Genomic DNA, 21211 nt, shown 5'->3' on the forward strand with positions numbered 1-21211 from the left:
GAACAGAGGAATAACCTCTATTTTGATCAGTGTTTGTCCATTACCTGCAAATATTGCTGCTTCATCCAGTTTACAGGATGTTTATTTGACTTAAAGAAGTTATGTCCCATATCATTGCTCCTCTTTTCCTGCAGCGTCCTGCAGGTGCGACGGGTCTCTGGGGAAATCGTGTCAAACTCAGACTCTGGGATCATTTGTCAGGAGAGAGGATGTTCCCCCAGGAGCATTTCTCAAGGGATGCCAGTCCAAGGCACTCTTGCAAAGAGTAAAGCAACATTCCAGAACACTACGGACGTAGTTAAATCTGGAAAAATGTACCTAGGGGAAGGAGAAATTGTTTCATGTCCTTGATAGTGTAGATTTTTGTTATCTAATCATTCTCTGGAAAGAATTTGGACTGAAGTCAGGTCTGGGCATTTGAAGTTGTGTCTTCACTGGTGTGAGGCTTGGAGAGCTGGAATGCTGACAACCACAAATGTTTGTGTGATTGTGCTCAACAATTTGTCTGTCTTGGTTTTGGGTGGTAATTTCCTGTATCTCTCAGGCTCTTAATTTGCAAGGCAGGGACTTGGGGAATGAAATTCCTTCCATTGCAGAAGATCAGGTTTGCAACCGCTTGAGGAACCTGAACATATACTAGTCCACACGACCTGATGAGGTGCACCCTGGGGGCATCAGAGAGGTGGAACATCTCTCCTGTGAAAAAAGGTTGGGAGAGTTGGGGTTGTTCAGCCTGGAGGAAAGCAAGCTCCAGGGAGACATTATTGCAGCCCTTCAGTATATAAAGGGGGTTTAAAGGAAGATGGGGAGAGACTTTTTACCAGGGTGTGTAGTGACAGAACAAGGGGCAACAGTTTTAAACTGAAATGGGTAGGATTAAATTGGACATAAGGAAGAAATTTTTTACAATGAGGTTAGTGAGACACTGGCACAAGTTGCCCAGGGAAGCTGTGGATGCCCCATCCTTGGAAGTGTTCAAGGCCAGGCTGGATGAGGCTTTGAGCAACCTGGTCTAGTGCAAGATGTTCCTGCCTCTAGCAGGTGGATGGAACTAGATGAGCTCTTAAGGTCCCTTCCAACCCAAACACTCCTGTGATTCTATGATCACTTGAAGGCCTGTTGGAGCTGAGGTCCAGGATGGAGCCAGGGTGGCTGGGAAGCTCTGAAATTGGGAAGTGCCAAGTTCCCCTGGGAATGCCTACACTCGCAGGCAACCCCTTCAGCTCCAGCTGCCAGCACTGGCCCTCCTCTACTCTGCAATGCTGTGAGGCAATACAATTAAAAGAAGAAAAGGAATAATATATTTTTAGTCATGAATTGCTGAGTTTTCTGACTTGCTATAATTTTACCAGCTTTCCAGGCCTTCAGAGAAGGAACTTTGTTGTGCTGATACACAAACACATCGATGCACACACATAATGCAATTTTCTGTCTATCAGGGCTTAGAAAACCCCCTCTCCATGGTGGAGTCTGCCTGATTTACTTAATTTTTTCAGGATTTGTTTTCATTTGCCCTTTCTGGCCCAGCAATAACTGTGTGCTTGGCAGGGCAGCAGCAGAGCTGCGAGGAGTTCCCATGTTTGGCTTGGGCGGTTTGCTGATGCTGCCTTCTTTTCCCTTCACATGGGAAGGGTTCAGCAAAGCCAGTGCTGTTGGGAAGTGCTGACCTGTGGGAACACCCAGCCTGTCCTGCTCAGCAGCACCAGCTCCCAGTGGCTGTGGCCATGGGTGAACAGTTAATGGTCCAGACACGTTCCACCTGGAGGAGCTCTGTCATGGCTGGGAGAGGCCCTGCACTGCTTGAGCAGGGTCAGTGGCCACTGTTGGCTGCAGGGTTATTACCCAAAGGGTCACTGTGCTGCTCTGTTGGGAGGGAGAAATGAAGGTAGATATATGAAAAAGCAAGTAAATGTTCTAATGATTAGTGTCCCCCAGATTGGTGCTGTAGTACTAAGACCAGCGGGGGAGTTGGGCTGGATGATCTCTAGAGGTCTTTTCCAACCCTGACAATTCTGTGATTAAGACCAAATTTCCCAGGCAAGGAACTGAAATAGTTTCAAAATAAATACAGTAGTAATGATAGCATGAGCCTGCTATTGCCCCCTGATAAATATATTATTTTCTTTTCTTTTTTTTCCTTTTGAGCTTTGTCATTAATTTTTTCCCCACCAAGGTTTTTCATCAGCCATATCCCCTTCTGCCTCGCTGAAGATGCTTGTCTGAGATAACACTTTGCTGTCTCTTCTCAGAACTCAGCTGTAAACAGGGTTTCCCAACCACTCCAAGCATCCTGGGAGTAGGAAACTATCCAGGCAAGAATCAAACAAGTGAGTCAACAAGTTTGAATTACAAACTTTGCTTTTAAGTTGCTATTGTCGGGGTATGATTGTGCCATTAAAACACTTGGTGTTTGTGACTGTTGTTAGAAGAACAAAGTGTTTTGCTAAAAAGATTCTCTCCTTGCTTCCTTCCTTCCCTGGATCCAAGCCACTAGGCAAATAAAAAACCACAGTTGAGACATTTAAAAAGGAGGAAGAAATTCAGATTTTCCCGATATTTATTTGTTGACATTTATCTGCAGGGAAAAAGTTTCTGTCGTGTATGGGATAAAGGGGAATGACCTTTTCTGCTGGAAACAAGGAATGGCTGACAGCCCAAGAGCTTGAACACTGTTGTATTTACCTCTTAATGTATTTATTTATTTCCAACTTTTTGGTAGTACCTCAGGGTTGCCTTGGTAAGGTCACCCCCTCTGCCCTCTCATTAACATGTCTCACGGGTGGGACCTGGAAAGTGATTTTGAGTGTTGGTGATGCTCTTCTCCACTAAAGGTACCATCACTGGACCAACCTTTTAGCTGTGGGCATTAGTCTTCAGCTTCTGGAGACTCCATAGTTTGGTTGCAATCCCACATCTATTAATTGTAATTCTGATAGGTAACATTTTGGAGGAAGACAGAGATTAGCATCCTTGCTGTCCTGCAAGCCCAGTGCTCTGTGGGTGTGACCCACCTCCTTCTGCTGCAATGTGGGCAGTGGGACAGTGAGAAAAACAGTGGGTGCCTGTATTTTGGGGGGCATGATTGTAGTAGGTACCTGGCTGTTCCATCTGTGTGGTGTAAGGTACTGAAATGTGGGGGAAAATACAAACTCTGAGTGTATCTCAGTGGCGTGAAATCCTCGGGGCTGCGTTTGTCCTTGAGAAGTAACCCCACTGGCCTGCTCTTGATAAATTATCCAACACTTACAGCTGATTACATCACTGAGCTCTATTTGCAGAAAATACTTCTAGACAGTTCTCCTCTTGCCACTGGAGCCCCCATGATAACACAGGGATGATTTTTTTGGCAGCTTGTCTTAATGGGCTGTTAATTCCCGCGTGGCCAAGTGCTGTTCCAGTGTGCTGGGCATCTGGATGCACTTTTATCACTCACCATCCAGGTGCTACTGCAGGGTGTTATCTGCATCCAAGGAGCTGAATTGCTAAAGCTGTAGGGGCTGCCTGGTCCTAGGGAAGCTCTATCTCACCTGAGCATTGCTTGGCCATGCTCTCTCCTCTACCAATATCAGCACCCTGCAGTAATCCAGGTGAGGAGCCTCCTTTCAGGGTAGACAGAGCTTGTTGGAGGAGGCTGTATCTCCTTGATTTCAGACTGCAAATTCCCCTCCCACATGCAGGAACTTGAGGAGACTCCCCTGGGTACTGCTCTTCCTCAAAAACAGGAATTTAAATTGGAAGAAGACTTTAAAATGCAGGAAGCTCCATGAAAGCACCACCAAAGGTGATGTGACTGGTCAGGGAGTGATGCTGTAAAGAGTGATGTGTTGTGGTTTACTGGTCCCACTTGAAAACAAAAAGAGCTCTGTGGTAGCCTTAAAGCCTCATATAGATGCAGAATTTCTCAGGTGCTACTTTTTGTCTTTTAATAGGTGCCTGGGTGTGGAAATGGGGTTGCTCTGGCTGCAGTCAGCTGGCTGTGGGAGGGGAAATGCTGAAGCTGGGTTAGTGAGAGACTTAATTTTTCTGGTGTTGGCCTCTGCTTTCAGCTCTGCCTCCCCTGCAGACAAGGAAAAGCCTGTGCAAATATGGCATTTGGGGATACCCAAGGAGCCTGCTCAGGACTGGAGTTTTTCATCTGCTGGTCCTAGCTCCTAGGGTTTGTAGCCACCAATTAGTCTCTTAAAAGCCTTTTCTCTGGTTAATTTCATTAAATAAAATCAAATATCCCAATTTTGGGAATAGATATTAATTTCTGTGACTTACTTTTTGGGCAGCTTCTGGATGAAAACAGCAATGTTGTGGAAAAGCAGTGACTGGCTGACCATCTTTCCAGAGACAGAGGATGTCCCAGAGCAGCCAGTTTCACAAACCCTCCCACACCATCAGGGCCAGGCTGTCACACACTGCCTGGTGTCAGGGCCACCACTCCTCCTTGCTGCATCTCTTCAGGGAAAGGATTGCTGGAAGCCTCTACAGCTGTCAAGGGAAGGCCATGTCTGCTCTGCAAGGGAGAGCTGTTCCTGTACCTTGGTGTCACTGTCCAGCTGAGCTGGTTGTCCTCCTTGCTGTGCCAGTATCCAATTTTTTAAATTATATATATTATCTATATAAGCACACACATATCTCTCATGTATTTGCTCAGATGATCTCTCCTGGGAAGCAAGACTTGGATGCATCAATAAGACTTTCATAACCCACTTGAAGAGAGGTTTTGGGTCTCTATTATATTAATCCGGTGAGTGGTTATTAAATTGTTAGGAGTTGCTGGAAGCTGCATCCCTGGAGTGATGGAAAGGAAACCCAGGTAGTGCAAGAGACCTCAGAGGTGGCTCTGGCTTGTCCTAGCTCTGCTCTGAGAAGCTTTTAGTGTGATGATGGGTCTTGGGCTTCCTCCTTGGGCTTGTGGCAGGGGGAGCCCTTTCCTGGGAGGAACACCTGGTGGTCAGCCTGGTCAGGGAGGATCAGTCCACTTCTCTCTGGGAATTCAGCCAAGCTGTTCCCAGCAGGCACCAGTTCCTCATCCCTCCTCTGGCAGCCTTTCTGTTCCAGTGGAAAGACGGATGCAATAGCAGGACTTGGAAAAACTCTCCCTTTCTTACTGTAACACCGAAGAGGTGTAATTGTGGTTTATTTATTCAGGTCAGTCCCAAATCCTGAGTCCTGAGAAACTGGAAGTTTATTACCAGCTGTGAGTCTGTCTTAACATAAAATCAAATCAGCTTTTGGCTTCAGAGGAGGCATTGCTGCTGCCTGCAGAGTGATGTGCTGCTGAGGGAAGACTCAGGGAGAGCTCAGGGGGTTGTTATAGGATGTAGCAGGAGCTGCTGTGCTGGGCACACACTGCCCGTTTCCTGGGCTTGAGCACGCTGGAAAACTGGTACCATAAATAAGTATTAAACCTAATCAGGCAAACTGAATCCATTTAGGAAGGCAGGAAATGTTCCACGGTAATGAAGTTTGTATCATGAAGCTTGAAGACCCTGTTGGTCCTCTGCCCTTTTGCTGGCTTGTATATTAGAACTAGAAAAGTGCTGACAACTGTTTCCTGAGCTGTTTAAATATGAAGAAATAACATCCCTCCTGTTGTCACAGCTTGTACAAGTACTCTTTTCCTTCTGGTGTCATTCCACCCTCTGAGCATCAGTACAATGGGTGACTTATTGTCACTAATCAGAGAGTAAGAACTACTCACTGCACACGGGAGGACGAGCTGCCAGGCTGCTGGTTTTCCTCCCGGGCTGGCAAGTAAATGCTCCTGCAGCAGTAGGTGTGGTGGTGGGAGAGGAAGGGTGATTCAGGATTAGTGTGTAAGCCTGGGAACTGGAAGGTCAAGCTCATTTCTGTGCCTTTTTTTTTTCCTTGGCTTTTCATCAGTGCCCTCATTTCCCAGCTGGGAAACACAGCTCTTGCCCTTCCTTGCAGGGATGGATAAGCAGGCCCAGACCAGATGAAAAAAAAAAAAAAAAAGACACCATTTTCTGATGCTTACAATAGCAAAATCCCAGAGAGCAAAGAGCTTCTGTTGAAATTATGGGGAAAAGCACATCATGAATGTTTGATGGTGAAGTTGACCTCCCAAAACCTCTGAGGAAATGAGTGAGCCTGTTGTAAATGATCTCCAAGGCTGGATCAGGGAGGGAAGTGACTTGCACAAGATGCCCCTGCCAATGATGAGAGTCCTGCTGTGCAGCCCCTGCTGAGCCCTCGTGCTGTGCCAGCAGGAGTCTGGGCTCTCCCAGGCCCTTTGCAGCTTCATGCTGGCTCTCCAGGTTCATCGAGGCTGCTCACACCCTCACAAGGCTGCTGAGTCGCTGCTGGGCTGAACAAGCCACAGCTCAAGGAGATTGGACCTGCCCGATGATGGGACCTGCCCTAGGATCTAGGGTGGTGCCTCTGGGAGGTGGGTGTGTACTTACTGCGAGAGCTTGGGCATGGTTGTGTGTCTCAGCTCACAAATAACAAGCATGATACTGGAACAGCCCCTGGCACAAGTTGCCCAAGGATGTTGTGGAAGCCCCTTCCCTGGAAATATTAAAGGGCAGGTTGGCTGGGGCTTGGAGCACTCTGGTCTAGGGGGAGGTGTCCCTGCCCATGCAGGGGGGGGTTGGAACCAGGTGAAGGAACCTTGAAGGGCTTTTCCAACACAAACCATTCTGTGATTCTGTGATCAAATGTAATCACCAGGCCAGCCTTCCTCCCAGGCCTGGCTGGCCTGGGAGATGAACCATTCCATGACCATTGGCAGCCCTGTCTCCTTAGTCTCTCAGGCAAGTGCTTTTTCAGTAACTTCTGTAACCTTCCCTCTGCAAACCAGGAGAGGGAGAGGAGGGCAAGGGTGTCCAGGCTCACCTACTATGGCAGTGCCTGGAGTCATGGAAGGTGACCACACTTTCCTACATGATGAAAGGCACCATGGGGTAGCTACACTTCCTAACCTAACCTGCTCCAGGTTACTCATGGCTCCACCTGGGCCTGCTGGCTCACAAATAAGGACAATTACTGTGGAGTTTCACAATAGATAAGGTGAGACAATCGTTGCCTTCCACCCTCTGTTGGTGTTTTGCTGCTCAGGTGGCTGCTGCAGCATGTGGCAAGGGCTGAGCTGGAGGGACAGGCAGGCTGGAGAGCAGGGTGGCTGAGGTGACACTGCTGGGCTCACTGGGGACACTGGGCTGGGTCCAGTGATCACAAGTGAAGGGACTAGAGCAAATAGCTGTGACAGACCTCAGGGAGCAGCATGACAGTCCTTGTCTGGCTGCAGCACATGGGGAATGTTCATCTCAGGCTTTGGAAATCGGAGCTACACACTGAAATGATGGTTAAGCAAATGTTGTCATGTATTTATTTTATTTTCAATTCAAACCTTCAACATACGCACTATTTGTTATCAAGTTATTTTACTGACCAAGGAAAGTACATTTTTAAAAAGGGGGGGGCATGTAACAAAAACCCACAACCCAAAAAACTTGGGCTTTGTCCCTCAGGTGAAGGCACTGTAACAGCTGCATTTCTTTGTGGCACAGAGAAAAACATAATGGTCTCTGGACAACTGTGCCTCAGCAGCCTTGGGCAACCTCTGAGAATCTGTGATTGCTGGGGTTTCATGAAACCTTCATTAAAGACTCACAAACAAAAGAGAAATTGAAGCTGAGTTGCTCCTCCAAGCCTGCCAGCTGGTTTCTCCACTGTTTCTCAAGGCTGTTCAGTTTAATCCTAAAGTTACTGAACTTTTCTTGATTTTACTGTAAGTAGCAGGAGGTGGTTATGACCCAGGGGAAAAATCCAAAGGCTGAGAAGAAACAGCCCCATTAACAAACAAACTCTTCCCTCGCAGATCCCTTGAGGTAAGAAAACATCTGACCCTTCGGTGAAGCAGCAAGGGATGCACCAATGACTCTTCCAGGAAAGCATTTCCTAGTTTGGGAGGAGTCACCTTGCATGGGAAGAGAAAGCCCCGTTCTGAGGGGGGAAAAAGAAAACCAAACAAAAACAAAACACGCAAGAAAAGGGTGTGTTCCCTCAGAAAGGTTTGGCTCCATCCAGTCTAAGGACCCTCCTTACCTCAAGGGGAAAGTTATTTATAGTTTGGGAGTCAAGGCCATAATGAAGATTCCCCTGCCTTTGCCTCTGCACAATGCAGGGATTATCTGGAAGCCAGAACCTGTGCTGATGGAGTGTTGCATGTATGAAGCCATAAACGCTTCTTCCTGTCCAAGATCCATGTCTAAGGGAGCATCCCTACCTCTGTGCACATCTGTGTGAAGATCACCTTGTTAAACACAATTCCTAGTGCCAGTGCATGAGCTTATGCTAGTATAGCTGCTTCTGGCAAGGTAACAGGACTAAGTTAGGTACAAAACAGATCTCTTAACATAACTTGCTCTTGAGCCAGAGGCCAAGCAAAGCTACATGCCCAGCTAAGGGGATGGCAGAGCTGCCTCAGTGTGCAGGCAGGGGCCCTGCTCCTCTTGGTGGGTTGAGCAGAAATGCTGTTCCAAGGCTCCTCCTCCCCTGCTCTGCCATCATGGCTGCAGTTGTGCAACCTCTCAACACAAGCCCTGAGATACCACCCTCTATATTATTAGATATAATATACAGAAAGATATAAATGGATGTAAATATTAAAATAGATAGAAAAAGATACTATCCTCTGCATGACTGCTACCAACATAGCTGCAGCCACTGCTATTCCAGCATGGATGCAAGCTCATAACTTCCCCAAAGCATTAAAAGTAGACTGGTAAATGAAAACAAACCAACTTGCTGTCAGATCCTTAGTGCAAAAGAAAGGTAACATTTAGAGGTAAAGGGGTTTAAGGCAAACAGACTCTGAGGTTTTTCCACTCACTTCACATTCATCCGTCCATCTTCCTGTGCTGACCCATGAAAGAGATCAACCAACTTGCATATGGTCTTAAGTCACAAAGAACAAGTTAGTCAGTTGTGGGTGCTGCAGGGTTATGGGATACACATGAGAACTGGCTCTACAGCTGCCTCCAGAGCAGCCTGAGCAATCCCACCCCACCACTGCTGCACTCACCCTTGCTTTTGAGCTGCACTACCCTGGGCTCCTGTGGCTGAAGAACATTCAGTAATTTTTACCATTGTGGGTTCAGTTACAAGACAGCCTTGAGTTCATTCAGGAACATTTTCTGGTGTGTGTGCATAAAGCAAGCACAAAAGGAGTCAAAACATCAAAGCTTATTCTCAAAGTTGCATCCACCTGAAAGGCTGACTTAACTGGGCAGCTGTGTCAGGTTTTACCCTACAGCAAAGGTGAGGTACTGTAACTTTAAGTTTCTTACAAATTAAGCCAAGTTAAATTCTCTCACAGTGGCTCCAGGCTGGAGCTGGACACAGTTATGAGGGGCCACCTGCCCTGTCCTGGCTCAGACCTGTACCCAAGCCCCAAGGCAACCCTGGCAAGCTCGGGGACAGGCTGCTAGTCCTGCTGATGCTTTTTGGCTACTACCAACATCCTGCCTTGGGGAGAAAAAAGTAGCTCATGCAAATGAGAGTTGTTTCTTTTTCCACAGTGATTTCCATTCTAGCTTTTATAATACATAACCCCTGATACTTGGACAAATGCTCAACACCACCTGTATTTAAGATACAATTAAAATAAACATCCATCTGCAAAACAGTACCACTGTTCCATGGATTCCAGCTGCTCTCAGGCACAGCCTGGGGTAGTAGTGCCAAGATCCAGCCTCCTATGCACGGCAGGCTGCTTGAGGAACATGGTGCTGAAACCACTGCAGGTCCTGCTGGGAGGCTGAGCAAAAAGCACCCACTCATTCCTGAACAGCTCTTATGAGGGTTTTGTCATGGCTGGTTTTTTTATTAAATCGAAGGGTGTTAATTCTGGCTCTAAGCCATTCCCTCCTTGAAATGGGACAAGTCCCCAAGCAAGATGATTTAGCCACCACCTCTATGTAGCATTTAATTAAGAAGCCTTCCCCTTTATAATCTCCTTGGCAGCATTAACTAGTAATACAGGCCAGAGTCAGCACTTACTTCTAACCAAGTAACTATCCTAGCAGTCTTGATATTCCAGTATCCAAACAAATAAGACAAAAAAAGGCAGCAAACACACACTCAGAAGGAACAGGGAGGAATACTCTCTAAAGGGGAATTTCATTCTGTGCAACAGGAAAGATTCCTCCCCTCAGCAGGACGACTCACTTCTGGTAACATGCATGGAAGGCAGGCACAGAAACAAGAGTTACTGTTCCTTCCTGTGCACAATATTCCTCTTGGAAAAGGCAGTTTAGTGTTGAAAAGCAATAGGAGAGGGGAGCTTCTGCCTGCTTCAAACACTGTTCAGGACCTGGTCTAGTGGGAGGTGTCCCTGCCCATGCAGGGTTGTTCTATCTAGATGATTTTTAAAAGGTCCCTTCCAATCCAAACCATTCTCTGATTTTACATGACTATGAACTTCATACCTGCCAGCAGGGACCCTGGTCCCAGTTCCTGAAGCCCAAAAGCAAGGACACATGTGTCTTGGCAAACAATCTCCCTCCCCCCACACACACCCCCTCCTTTACCCACAGTGTGACAGGATGAAGCTCTTGCTCACACACACACATGCACAGTGGCAAAGTTATTACATTTCTATTAGCCACTAAAAAAGGAACTCCTTCTCCAAAAGAGATGCACACTACTAGGTGACACAGAACAAGATTCCACCTCCCATCAGCCAACATTTAATTTGTTTTATCCCAGTTTAATATATGATTTTTCAGATTTGTGCAAGACAGATACCTCTAACACAAGGATGAGGGAGTTAAAATCACAGCAACATATACACACAAAACAAGATACACAAAATAGAGCTAAATTTATATACAGGTTATTAGCAGCTAGACTCTTAACTTCATTTAGTACATGGCTTTACTTACTATAGTTTTAGGCACGGAGAAGAATTTACCAGTAGGATATTTGCTACAATGAAGGGCCACAATGAATGCCTCATTCCATGTCCTCACTGGGCAGAAACTGGGTTATCTAATGAAGATCTAACTCTCACTTCCCACCAGCTGAGGATGTAGCCCTGCACAAAGGATGAAAGAATATGATCCAGCTAATTCAACATACTGTAAATTTATACTTTAGATATTGAACATCTAATTTATTTATTTTTTTAATAGGGTTATGTTACATAGTTATTGAATAGGACTGAACTTCAATAAAATAACTGTCAGGGTTTGTTTTTTTCCCCCTCTTTGCTTAGCATGGACTCTCAGCTGTAAACAACTCAAAGACCTGGCAAGAAATGATTAGATGTGAAGATTACTTTGTATGCACTTCACATTTATAATGTAGAATTTGCTTCAACAGGATTTAAAAGCACAAAGGTCATGAAACATTTAAATTTACTTAGCAGGTTATGTTAATAAATTATGATGCACTGTCCACATGTAGGACTCCATTCAAGGCTGCACTGAAGCAGGTGCTTGGATGTATTTTATGTGCTTCCTTGTCTTTCTGATTTAGGACTACAGATTCAGAGCCCAGCAATATAGTATGTGCTTTACTTGCAGCAGGCAAGCAGCCTTTTTTGTTTCAGCAACACTTCTCACATTTGGCTATGCATGCCTAAGTGCTTTGCCAGGCTGAGGAATGACCACGTATTTTAATTACTGATTACTTATGTATAGTATGCCTGTCACAACGAGCAACATGATCACTTACCCAGTGAAAAGGCTGAAAAGAATAAACTACATAACAGAACCAGCTAGATACCATAACAACCCAATTAAAAATTTAAGCAGCAAGCAGATAATTTAAAAATAATCCAAGAGACAACAACAAAAATTTAACTTATGAGGCAGGTTGAGAACGACGCAAAGATTCTTTCTTCACGACAGCTTCATTTACAAGTACAGCTCAGCACGTTTGAAATACTTTTATCACAAGAACTACAAACTTGTTTATCACAGTTATGTTAGAGCTCCTCTGAAGGGTGTGTCAGTTTCTATTATAGCCACTCCCCACCTCTTCTCCAAGGTTTATTCACTCAGCTTCTTGGGAAAAAGAGAGGGTTGCTTGAGGCTTTAGAAAGTGCAGAGAATCAGTGAGATTTTTCCCTTTAGAAAAGAACCAAAACACAGAGAACTTAAAACATGCAGGAACAACAAGAAATTTAGAGCGTCTGGAGTTTGGCATTTGATTTTAAAATGGCTATTCTGCATGTTTTCAGGTGTACAAAAAAGGAAGGGACTTTGAATGTCAAAGAGCAGCTTTGCCATGTAAAAAAAAAAAAATCATACCAGCACACAAACATATTTTGGGGCCAACTTTAAAAGCACGTCCATCAAACAAAGGCAAAGCACACCAACGTGGGCCATTCAGGAGCAATGTGCTCTCACATCCAGCTCTCCTGTAACTCCACTTAGCCTGCAAGCATTTTGGCTGTAACTTCTGTTATGCATTGGCAGGGCAGAACCAAATAAGGCCGTGAACAGGTTATTTGGGCTGACAAACTACAGGGAGAGCAAATGACAGTTTTTAGAAGTAACAGAACTTACAACTAGTCAGTGTGGTTATAGCTGTTGGTCAAGAAGTAACAGTTTCTTCATGGGAACCCTAATGTAAAAGGTAAGACTTTGGACGTAAGGTTCCTGCATTTGGTACAAAGTTAACTTGTTCCTATGGCTTCTCTGCTGTAAGATCATCACTGGTGCAGAACAGTTGGGGTCACAGATTGTCTGGGAGACTCTTTGGCTGTCGGTGCGAAAAGCGGCGCATGGTGCGTATCCTCCAGGCTTGTCTGGTGCCCTTTGCTGCACACACAGGCTGCTGGAGCATGACCAAGAAGCAGGTGGCAGGGGAGAAAGGCAGGACTTCAAGTGAAGCAACAGAGTGATGCAGTCACCCACTCAAAGCTTGGGATGCTCAGTTAAAAAGGTCAAACCAGAAACCACCCTCTGTGCAGCCTTGAGTAGAGTGGGCAGAGCAAAGGGGCAGAAGACTCCACTACTGGTAGGGAACAAAGCCAAGCCAGATAATACAGACAACAAGAAGTCATGGAAGCGTGTCACGCTATTCAGAAATTTCAGTTTTGATAACATATTTATCTCCCACCAACAGACACAGACACATACACCTGTGGGCAAGAAAAATGGAGCTCGGTTTTGGCTTCAGAAAGCAAAAGGAAGCTTTGCCAACCAGTTTGCTATGTACAACAATACTGCACTGTACACTTCATTCATGAGATGCTGTCTGCTACAGTTCAGCAATATTTAAATAAAATTCCTCTTATTCACAAAAGAGCAACAGATGAGTATCTCTGTAGGAAGGAGAGCTGAAACCCACTGCTGTACATATATCCTATCAGGATAAGCACGAGTGGTCATTCCAGAGTATCAAGTACCTTCCTTAGCTTGCTTGAGGCAGAGAACTTCCCCCTCCTTCTTCCAATCTGTTTGATCCCAATCCTGTTGGGACTATTCTAGCACAAAGCCATGCTAGGACTTCCCCCGCCATTGCCAAACCATTCCTATCCAAATCAAGCAGTCTCTTTCAGTAGTCCCAGTTTCCGAAGGGCCTCCCTCCTAGCTTCTTCTGTTGAGCCACGGCCAGAAAACTTCACTGTTATCCCTTGGGATCGAAATCCTGAAGGTCTAGGCAGTGAACCTGATCTCCTCCTCAAATCCAGGCTTAGACTAGGTTGTTTATTACTATCACTAAAACTTTTTGCCGTGTTCTGCTGCGTGCTGCTGACCTTGTTAGCAGCAAGAGCTACCTCTGGTTTGATTGTTACAGTTTTGCCCATAGGAAGGAAAGGGCTGGGCTCACTTTTTAAAATATCGTGGATGTTTTGATATCCATTGGGAACAGCGTCTGCCTGTTTGGGCTGCACATCAACCTGCTGAGTGCTTGGGGCATGGTCCACTTGGTCCTGAGCTGGCTTTCCCTTAACTAGGCCAAGCTTTGTCAGGGCCTCATATCGCGTTTGCTCAGAGGAGAGATCCCTTAAGGAAGAACTTCTGTTCCGTGACAAGAAATCATTTTTCTGCAGCTTCTCCTCCAGCTCAGCTGCCAGAAAAGCTCCTCCGTTGATGTTGGCCAGCACCTGGGCTCTCCGCTCCTGGACGTTAACTGCTGCTTTTGAAATGGTCTCACTGAATTCTTTGCCACTGACATTTGTTATGTTGATGTTGCTTGGGAACCGGTGCAGTTTGGGTGCAGGTGCAGGAGGGTGCTTTGGACCAGCAAAATGATCCCCATTGGCTACTGGGGTTTTCTTCCTGTCGGAATTCCCTTCCTTCAGGGCACTGGGGAAGCGCGCTCTGCTCTCCAGCTGCTGCTCAGAAATCTTCTGGGCCACGATGAGCGGAGTGGGGACAGAGCGAAGCAATTTTGGATGCTGCACTGGAGGAGGGGGTGGAGGAGGAAGAGGAGTTGTCTCAGACACTGATGGTGGTGGTACAGGAGGATGTGAAGGAAGGTCAGCAGGTACAGCTGGCTTAGGGCTCTCAGGTCTCCAGGTAACATCTGACACTGAAAAGAAAAAACAGCAATATTGTTACTAGGTCTTCACAAAGAGCAGAAAACAAGGCTATCCTTCATCTCTGATTAGCAAGCATCAGAACTCCCCCAAACATTCCAACTCAAACTCAGCCCACGTTGCCAGAAGAAACTGTAACTGAACTCCTAGCAATGGCACCATGTAGGTGCTGCTACAGTTCAAACCCTCACATTTACGATGTGTTCACTGGAAGCCCTCTTTCCACCATTCATTCACAAGCTGCACGTTAGCTTTCCTGTGTTTCACTAGCTGCTTTTTCTGTCACAGTTTTGCAATTCTTGCTTATGATAATAGCCAGGAAAGGACACATTACATCCCACTGTCTGTACTAGCTGATAAATACATTCTCCAAAACCAGAGAGAGCCAACTCTGCAGCACAAACAAAACAACACCCTGCACACTCTCATCACAAACTAATTCATAGGATTCATGTGGCTTTCAGTACCACAAAAACTATCACTAAAAACAATTTTTTATCTTAAAACTCTTAGAGAAAGTCTTATGGTCTTAGAGAGAAGCAGAGCATGAACACACTGATGAACACCACTGGACAGGGAACCAAGGTAGCAGCCCAACAACTTAATCATATGCATGACCTCAATGAGGAAAAGAAGTTACAGTAGCAGCAAGAATTTCAGAACTCAAGTAAAATTAAATCATGGTCCTTAGAGCTCCTGATGTGTAACTGATTAATCTTGACACACAAAGGAAGGTACAGAATTTGTTTAGCTGTTTCTGTTGAGCCCTGGAGTATGTCAGGGCTCGGTCAAAGGGAAAACCACACTTTAAAGAAATACTACTACCTGGTTCTGCACCTCTGCTAGGAGGGCCCTCATGGTCACTGCTCTCTGGTGTTGATTGTACCAAGTCAATGATATCTTCAGTGTCTGAGTGACTGGACACATTTTCTTCTGTTGACCTTGGAGACTGACAGTGGATGCCACTGTCACGTAGGACTGGCTCCTCCAAGTCATCTTCTAAGGCATCTATGGTTTCCTCAAAGAACATGAGAACATCCTGCTCTTCGTGAGTTAAATATTTTAGACTCTCCTCATCCTATGTGGAAAAAAGAAAAGAGCCAGAAAGGTAAGTACAGGTAAGTACACTGACAGCAAACCACCCCTCTTCCAAGGTCTAAAGTGACAGGATGAAAAAGACAATAGTCACATCAGAAACATCTCCTACTTACTGTTTTCATTCCTTCCCAAAAAGGCTTTTGGCCACTACAAAGCAACAGATTAAAAAAAACAAAACAAACAGGGGTTTGGAGGGTATTAGTTTTGCCTCAAGAACAGCAACTGGTATTTTTAATCTTTTAAAGCTTTGAAGCACCTAACTTTAGTGCACATGACAAAAGTGTTAATTTCAGTTGGACAGAGCAGATTGCTAAAATATCATAAAAGCAGACTTAAACAAAACAAACACCACCCCCATGTGCCTTTACAAGGGTTAAGATAGATTTTTCAGGCTCCAAGCTGGAACAAGTGGTTTCAGTTGTTGTGTCAGGTTTAGGGATGAGGCTTAAAAGCAGCATGGGAGGGAAAAGCTGCACTCAGGACAGTCACAAAAATGGGTTGATTCTCTTTTTGCTCTAGACCAATGTGGGACTTGGCTTCTAGAGGCAGAGCTGGAGCTGAAAGCTGGCTCTGCCACTGCAATCTCTGAGTTATGCAGGGTCATATGGTAGATCACAAAGAAGTAATAACAAGAAAGGAGAAGCTTTCTAAAGATTTCTAAAGATTTTAGCTTTGAGTTACTGAAAGGAAAAATTCAGAATAAATATGAAGATGTGTTCCCTAGCAGTAAAGTGAGTGCCTCGGGCTATTTTCTCCAGCAGGAAATAATCCTGTAGACCACAGAAGTGATAAATAATCACTTGAATTATCCAGTCTTCATTTTCTATGAGTCACTACTCTTGATTAACGCAGTATCACTATGAGAAGCAAAGCAGCAATGCGCAAACTCTTTTCCTTCCACCTACACCCTGGAAACACTCACTCTTCCAGAACCTTGGAGATGACAAAGAATGATTAGGAAAGGCACTACATTAAGACAATGGATACAGGAAAAACATTTCTCAAGAGACCTGGGTAAGATCTGGAATCTAACTAAGTATTGTTGAAAAGTGAGGTTTTCCCGTTTTCTGGACTGAACTTCTCTCTGTCCAGGCATTTACTGGAAACTTTCCCATTAGTAACTTAAAAAGAAGGCAGCAGCAAAGCAACACAACACAATTTCCTTTCTCATCCCTATTTTTCCCTTCTCCAAGGACATCTGATTGTGCATACAGGTAAGAAGGCTACTTCTCAATGGACAATCAGGGGACTTTAGGTCAATACAAAAAGGTATGCAGTGCAAATATCCAAAAGAGAGACATGTTCTTGCTAGGGCAGCACAACTTGCTTCAAACTCACCATGCCTGTTCAGATCATCTTACCTTAGATTAGAATAGAAAAAAACTGTGTGCAGCTCTACCTGTTAACTCCTTGTGCAAACAATGTTTTTATCTCCAATGCCTACAGATTAAGAACCACGAAGTTCTGCATACCAAGCAGAAGTTAAGTCTCCTAGCAGTCAAAACACTACAGATGAGAAAAATAAATGCTTTAGGGCTCTTAGTTGCCTTTTCCTGTGTAGCCAGCAGTACATTTTCCTTGTAAATAGATGAATGAAATACAGAAGACAGACACAGAGCCTCTCGGCCATTCTTAGTTCAGACACTTGAGGACAGGTTTGTATCTGTGACTGCCATCACAAGAACACAGCAGTCTGCAGTCACAGCTGGCACAGCTCCTCTGTTAAAAAAAGAGGACTGAAGTCTCACAGGGAAATACAAAGTTGGTTGCAACATGATGTTCGTTCTACAACTCAGATCTATTGCCATCACAGTGAATATGGTTTGATGTCTTGGAGACAAATGCAGAGGTGAGGCATCCACAGTGCACTATCAGAACAAGTAGCTTATTCCAGCTTGCAGCAAAACTGCTTCAAAAGCTTAAATTTGGATCCCATTTGCAATTGCCTATTTAAAGCACTAACTTCAAAGGCTGTCGGACTCCACAGCCTGCACCCACTACATGGCAGAACTCAGTTTTCAAAGGCCAAGGAAAGTTTTCCAGCTGCACTTGAAAAGTGAGAGACAGACAAGCCTTCTTTTTTTTTCCTTAATGGATGTTGCAATCTCCTTCCTTCCCCACCCAAATACTCATACAGCTGCTATGTCTAGTAGGCGAGAGAATGACAGGAAAGGAGCCGTTGTTAGGAAGGTCCTTGCTGGAGCTGAACAGAACTCCAAGGAGCTTTTGTTGTGGGTGAGCTCATTGCAAGAGCCAGACTTCCGCAGGCAAGGGAAAAAAAAAAAAAGGGGGTTGTGTTTAAGAGGTTCAGCAAAAAAGCAGCAGATCCAGAGCACGGTACAGTACAGAGATGACTGCCCCACACTTGGTTCATTTAAAAGGACAACATCTCCCACGTGAGTTTAACTCATTTTATCAAGAGCTGAGCAAAACAGCAGGTGAATTGAAGCAAAAGACTTTCAGAAGCCCTTCCTTCCATCCCTTTTTGTGCTGCAAGACTGAGCACTTCTCCATGACAGTTAAGATAAGCAGGGGGGCTGGTCTGAAATGGCTTGAATTAACCATCCCTCACAGATCCTGCCGAGATGAGTAGTTTCCATTTAGGTTAAGGATCTGAAATGATAAATCATCCCTTTGCAAATACACTTGGCCTAAATGGCATACCTAGGTCTGAAAAGCCAACCTCATCTCAGTTAGCACTTTGACTTTTTTCTTCATGCAGTTTTCCTTCAAGAAGACCAATATCACATTTCCTTCGGGGTGAGAAGAGGAAGGGAAAAAAAAAAAATAGGGAGAAAACCCAAACCAACAAAAAAGCCAGCAGCTCTAGAGAACAGGCAGCATTATGGCAGGTCACCATACTGAGACGCTAGGCATCCAGCCTGCATAGAAACTCCCTCAGGCAAAGCATGTTTCATTTTGAAAGACAAGGAAATAGTCTCATTTTTAGACACACAAGCACAATGAAAATAAACCTCCTAGAGTTATTCAAACCAAAGGAGCTCAGATGTAAAGCAAGCAGTGACTTGTTTTACTACTGGTCTGAGAACTGTGATGTATTATAAAATGGCCACTTGTGTAACTTGTAATAAAGCTTTCAGGAAGATGGGAGGAATTTTGTTGTAGTCAACTGGTGCCAGTTTTAACTAAGGTTACTGTGTCTATTTGTTATTAGTTCATTTTCCACATATTTCAAGTGCTGGAACAGTTCATATTCTTTTTGGGCTGGTTTTCCAGGCCTCCTTTCTCCTTGAAGAATCTGGGTTTTTTAACAGTCAAAGCAGAGTCTTTTCAGCTACTTGAGTTATTTTCCTCATACTTTCCACCAATTGCCTACTCTTATTTCACAAACACACCTTTAAGAACTAAATCTCAAATGTACCTAACCCTGCTGACTTTAAAGCTACTGTCAAAAGACAGCCTAAATTTGAAACTTGAAAACTGTGCATTAGCCAAGGATTAAAAAGACTGCTTGGACAGAAGAAATTTGGGATGCAAACAGCTGAAACAGCTGAGTATGCTCAGCTGGCATTAATATTTTAGATCCCTATGCAGCCAAACATTTCCTGCTTATACCAAACAGGAAAGAGTCTGTTATGTCTGTCTTTGGTGTAAAAGAGAGAAAGGGAAACAAGAAACATGAAAAAAACAGAAAAGAAGAACAATATCTGTTCCATAGAAAAGATCCCTTTACCACCTGTCTAGAAGTTCAGTGACTTAACATCAGAGGCCCACAATTTTTCACACACATCTGAAGTCAATCTTAACATCAAATCCAGATGTAGAACCTCTAAGACCAGTATAGCTTTGACAGAAACAGAACAGCAGAGGGAAATCCCAAGATATCTGCAGTGGTTTTAAAAAAAAACCAAACACATTAAAACAATAATTTTTCTGAAAACTTAGAGAGAACCAAATGATACTGCCCATGTCCAAAAGTTACACTTCAATTAGCAAAATACCAGAACAGCAGAATCAACTGATTCATCATCCAGCACTTGACAGTGCCAAAGAGGCACAGCTCCATGGGAGAAGTGATAAAATGCTTCTAAACAAACATGAAGGGAGCAGCCCATTCTAAAATGTAGGAGGAAGAGAAGGATGTAGCACCACTTAGTCCTCAGCCTGCTAACAATAAGGCAGGCAGTTCTATTTGTAAAAAGAAAGGGGGGAAAAGCAAGCCCTGCATGCAGAAACAGCACAAGATCAGGTACCAAAGCTCCAGCACAGAAGAAAAAGGCAAGTACCTCTGATTGTGTTTACAGAAAAGGGAAACAGAAGAGATGCTTCCAACTTCAGCAACGCAGAAGTTGGCTTACAGGTAACAAGAGTTACCATACAGGACCAGAGCAAAAAGGCCATTTAGCTTAGTCACCTATCTTCAGCCCCCTGTACAGGGCAGGGAAACAGAGTTGGGGGGCAAAAGCATTGATGTACACTGGATGGATGTTTTTCTTCCCTACATCTTTCCAGGCTGCAGCAATACTTAAGTTGCATCCGCATCTGTTTACTCAATAGCCCTTAATGAGCTTTTCTAGCATGAATTCATCTTATTGTTTAAGCCCATTTAAATGGCTGGCATTCACAGCATTCTGTGGCAATGAGTTCCAGAGTTTAATTGTGTGCTGTGTCAAAAAGTACTTCCTTTACAACCCACTATCTGATGATTTTGATAATACCATTTCATTTGGTGAAGACAGTAATATTGAATGCTGTTTTCTTCAGTTTATTAACATAATTGTACCTGTGTGCTTCATAATAGTTAGCAAAGCATATAATCAATAGATCACAAGTGAGGAAACAAATGATCTGGAAGAATTTTAGGACTAAACTAGATTAACTGAGGTAATAAACTGGTTAAATTACTTCGAGCCTACTTTTAAGACAGCAAGCTAAAGCAATGCAAGATCTACTTCAACTCTGAAGACACCTTTTTGGTTATCAAAGTTATGCTAATCAGCTTATAATGTCTTCTTCCCATTAATTGCTATGTTGGAACAATAGTGATAAAAACTGGGAGACATTGGAAGTAAAAGCCACTAGACACTCTTCTGTAAAAATCAAGTAATTTCACAGCAATGTCCGTTTCTTACAAGAGGGCTACTAACCTGGCCAACAGGCATACATACAGGATGTGAAAAGCCTTGATTGGAAGGCTTTATTATGTGGTCCCCAAAAAAGTACACTCAGATGAATAAGGAAAGTATTCCTAGATTAAGGAAACTATTCCTAGATTCCTAGATACCCATGTAACTGGCAGATGAGGAGAGCTTATTTTTGACAAGTATCACGATGCTTCAAAAATTGAATCACAAAACAAGACAAGTCCTGAAGAAATTTCTTGCATCTCTATTATCTGATACTTCACTATCAGTAGTAGAAAGTTAACTTGGTATTTGTTGATGCCCTTATGCTTGAAGATATGGCTGCAAGAACCAGGTAGGACAGAATGAGACCTTCCTGACCTACATAGATGTGCTGGTAGTCCACAAGATGAAATTCAGTTGAAAGACACAAGAACACAGAGTGATGAACAATGGGTAAGTGGCAACACAAGACAAAAGGAATTGCAAGTCAGTTTAAGTGGCATGAAGAGGAAAG

General features: G+C 44.2%; 1 protein-coding gene across 1 annotated transcript in view; it reads right to left on the reverse strand.

The window, feature by feature from the left end:
* Positions 1-13510: 13510 nt before the first annotated feature.
* The window catches only part of PROSER2 (proline and serine rich 2), a 13551-nt gene continuing 5850 nt past the window's right edge, over positions 13511-21211 (reverse strand). Inside the window, exons 2-3 of the mRNA XM_010001269.1 lie at positions 15338-15590; positions 13511-14505 (exon numbers count right to left, since the gene is read on the reverse strand). Coding sequence (XP_009999571.1) covers positions 13511-14505; positions 15338-15590 — 1248 coding nt within the window. The remainder of the gene's footprint in view (positions 14506-15337; positions 15591-21211) is intronic.

Source organism: Chaetura pelagica, unplaced genomic scaffold, assembly GCF_000747805.2.
Source record: "Chaetura pelagica isolate M959 unplaced genomic scaffold, ChaPel_1.0 scaffold66, whole genome shotgun sequence".
Taxonomy (NCBI): domain Eukaryota; kingdom Metazoa; phylum Chordata; class Aves; order Apodiformes; family Apodidae; genus Chaetura; species Chaetura pelagica.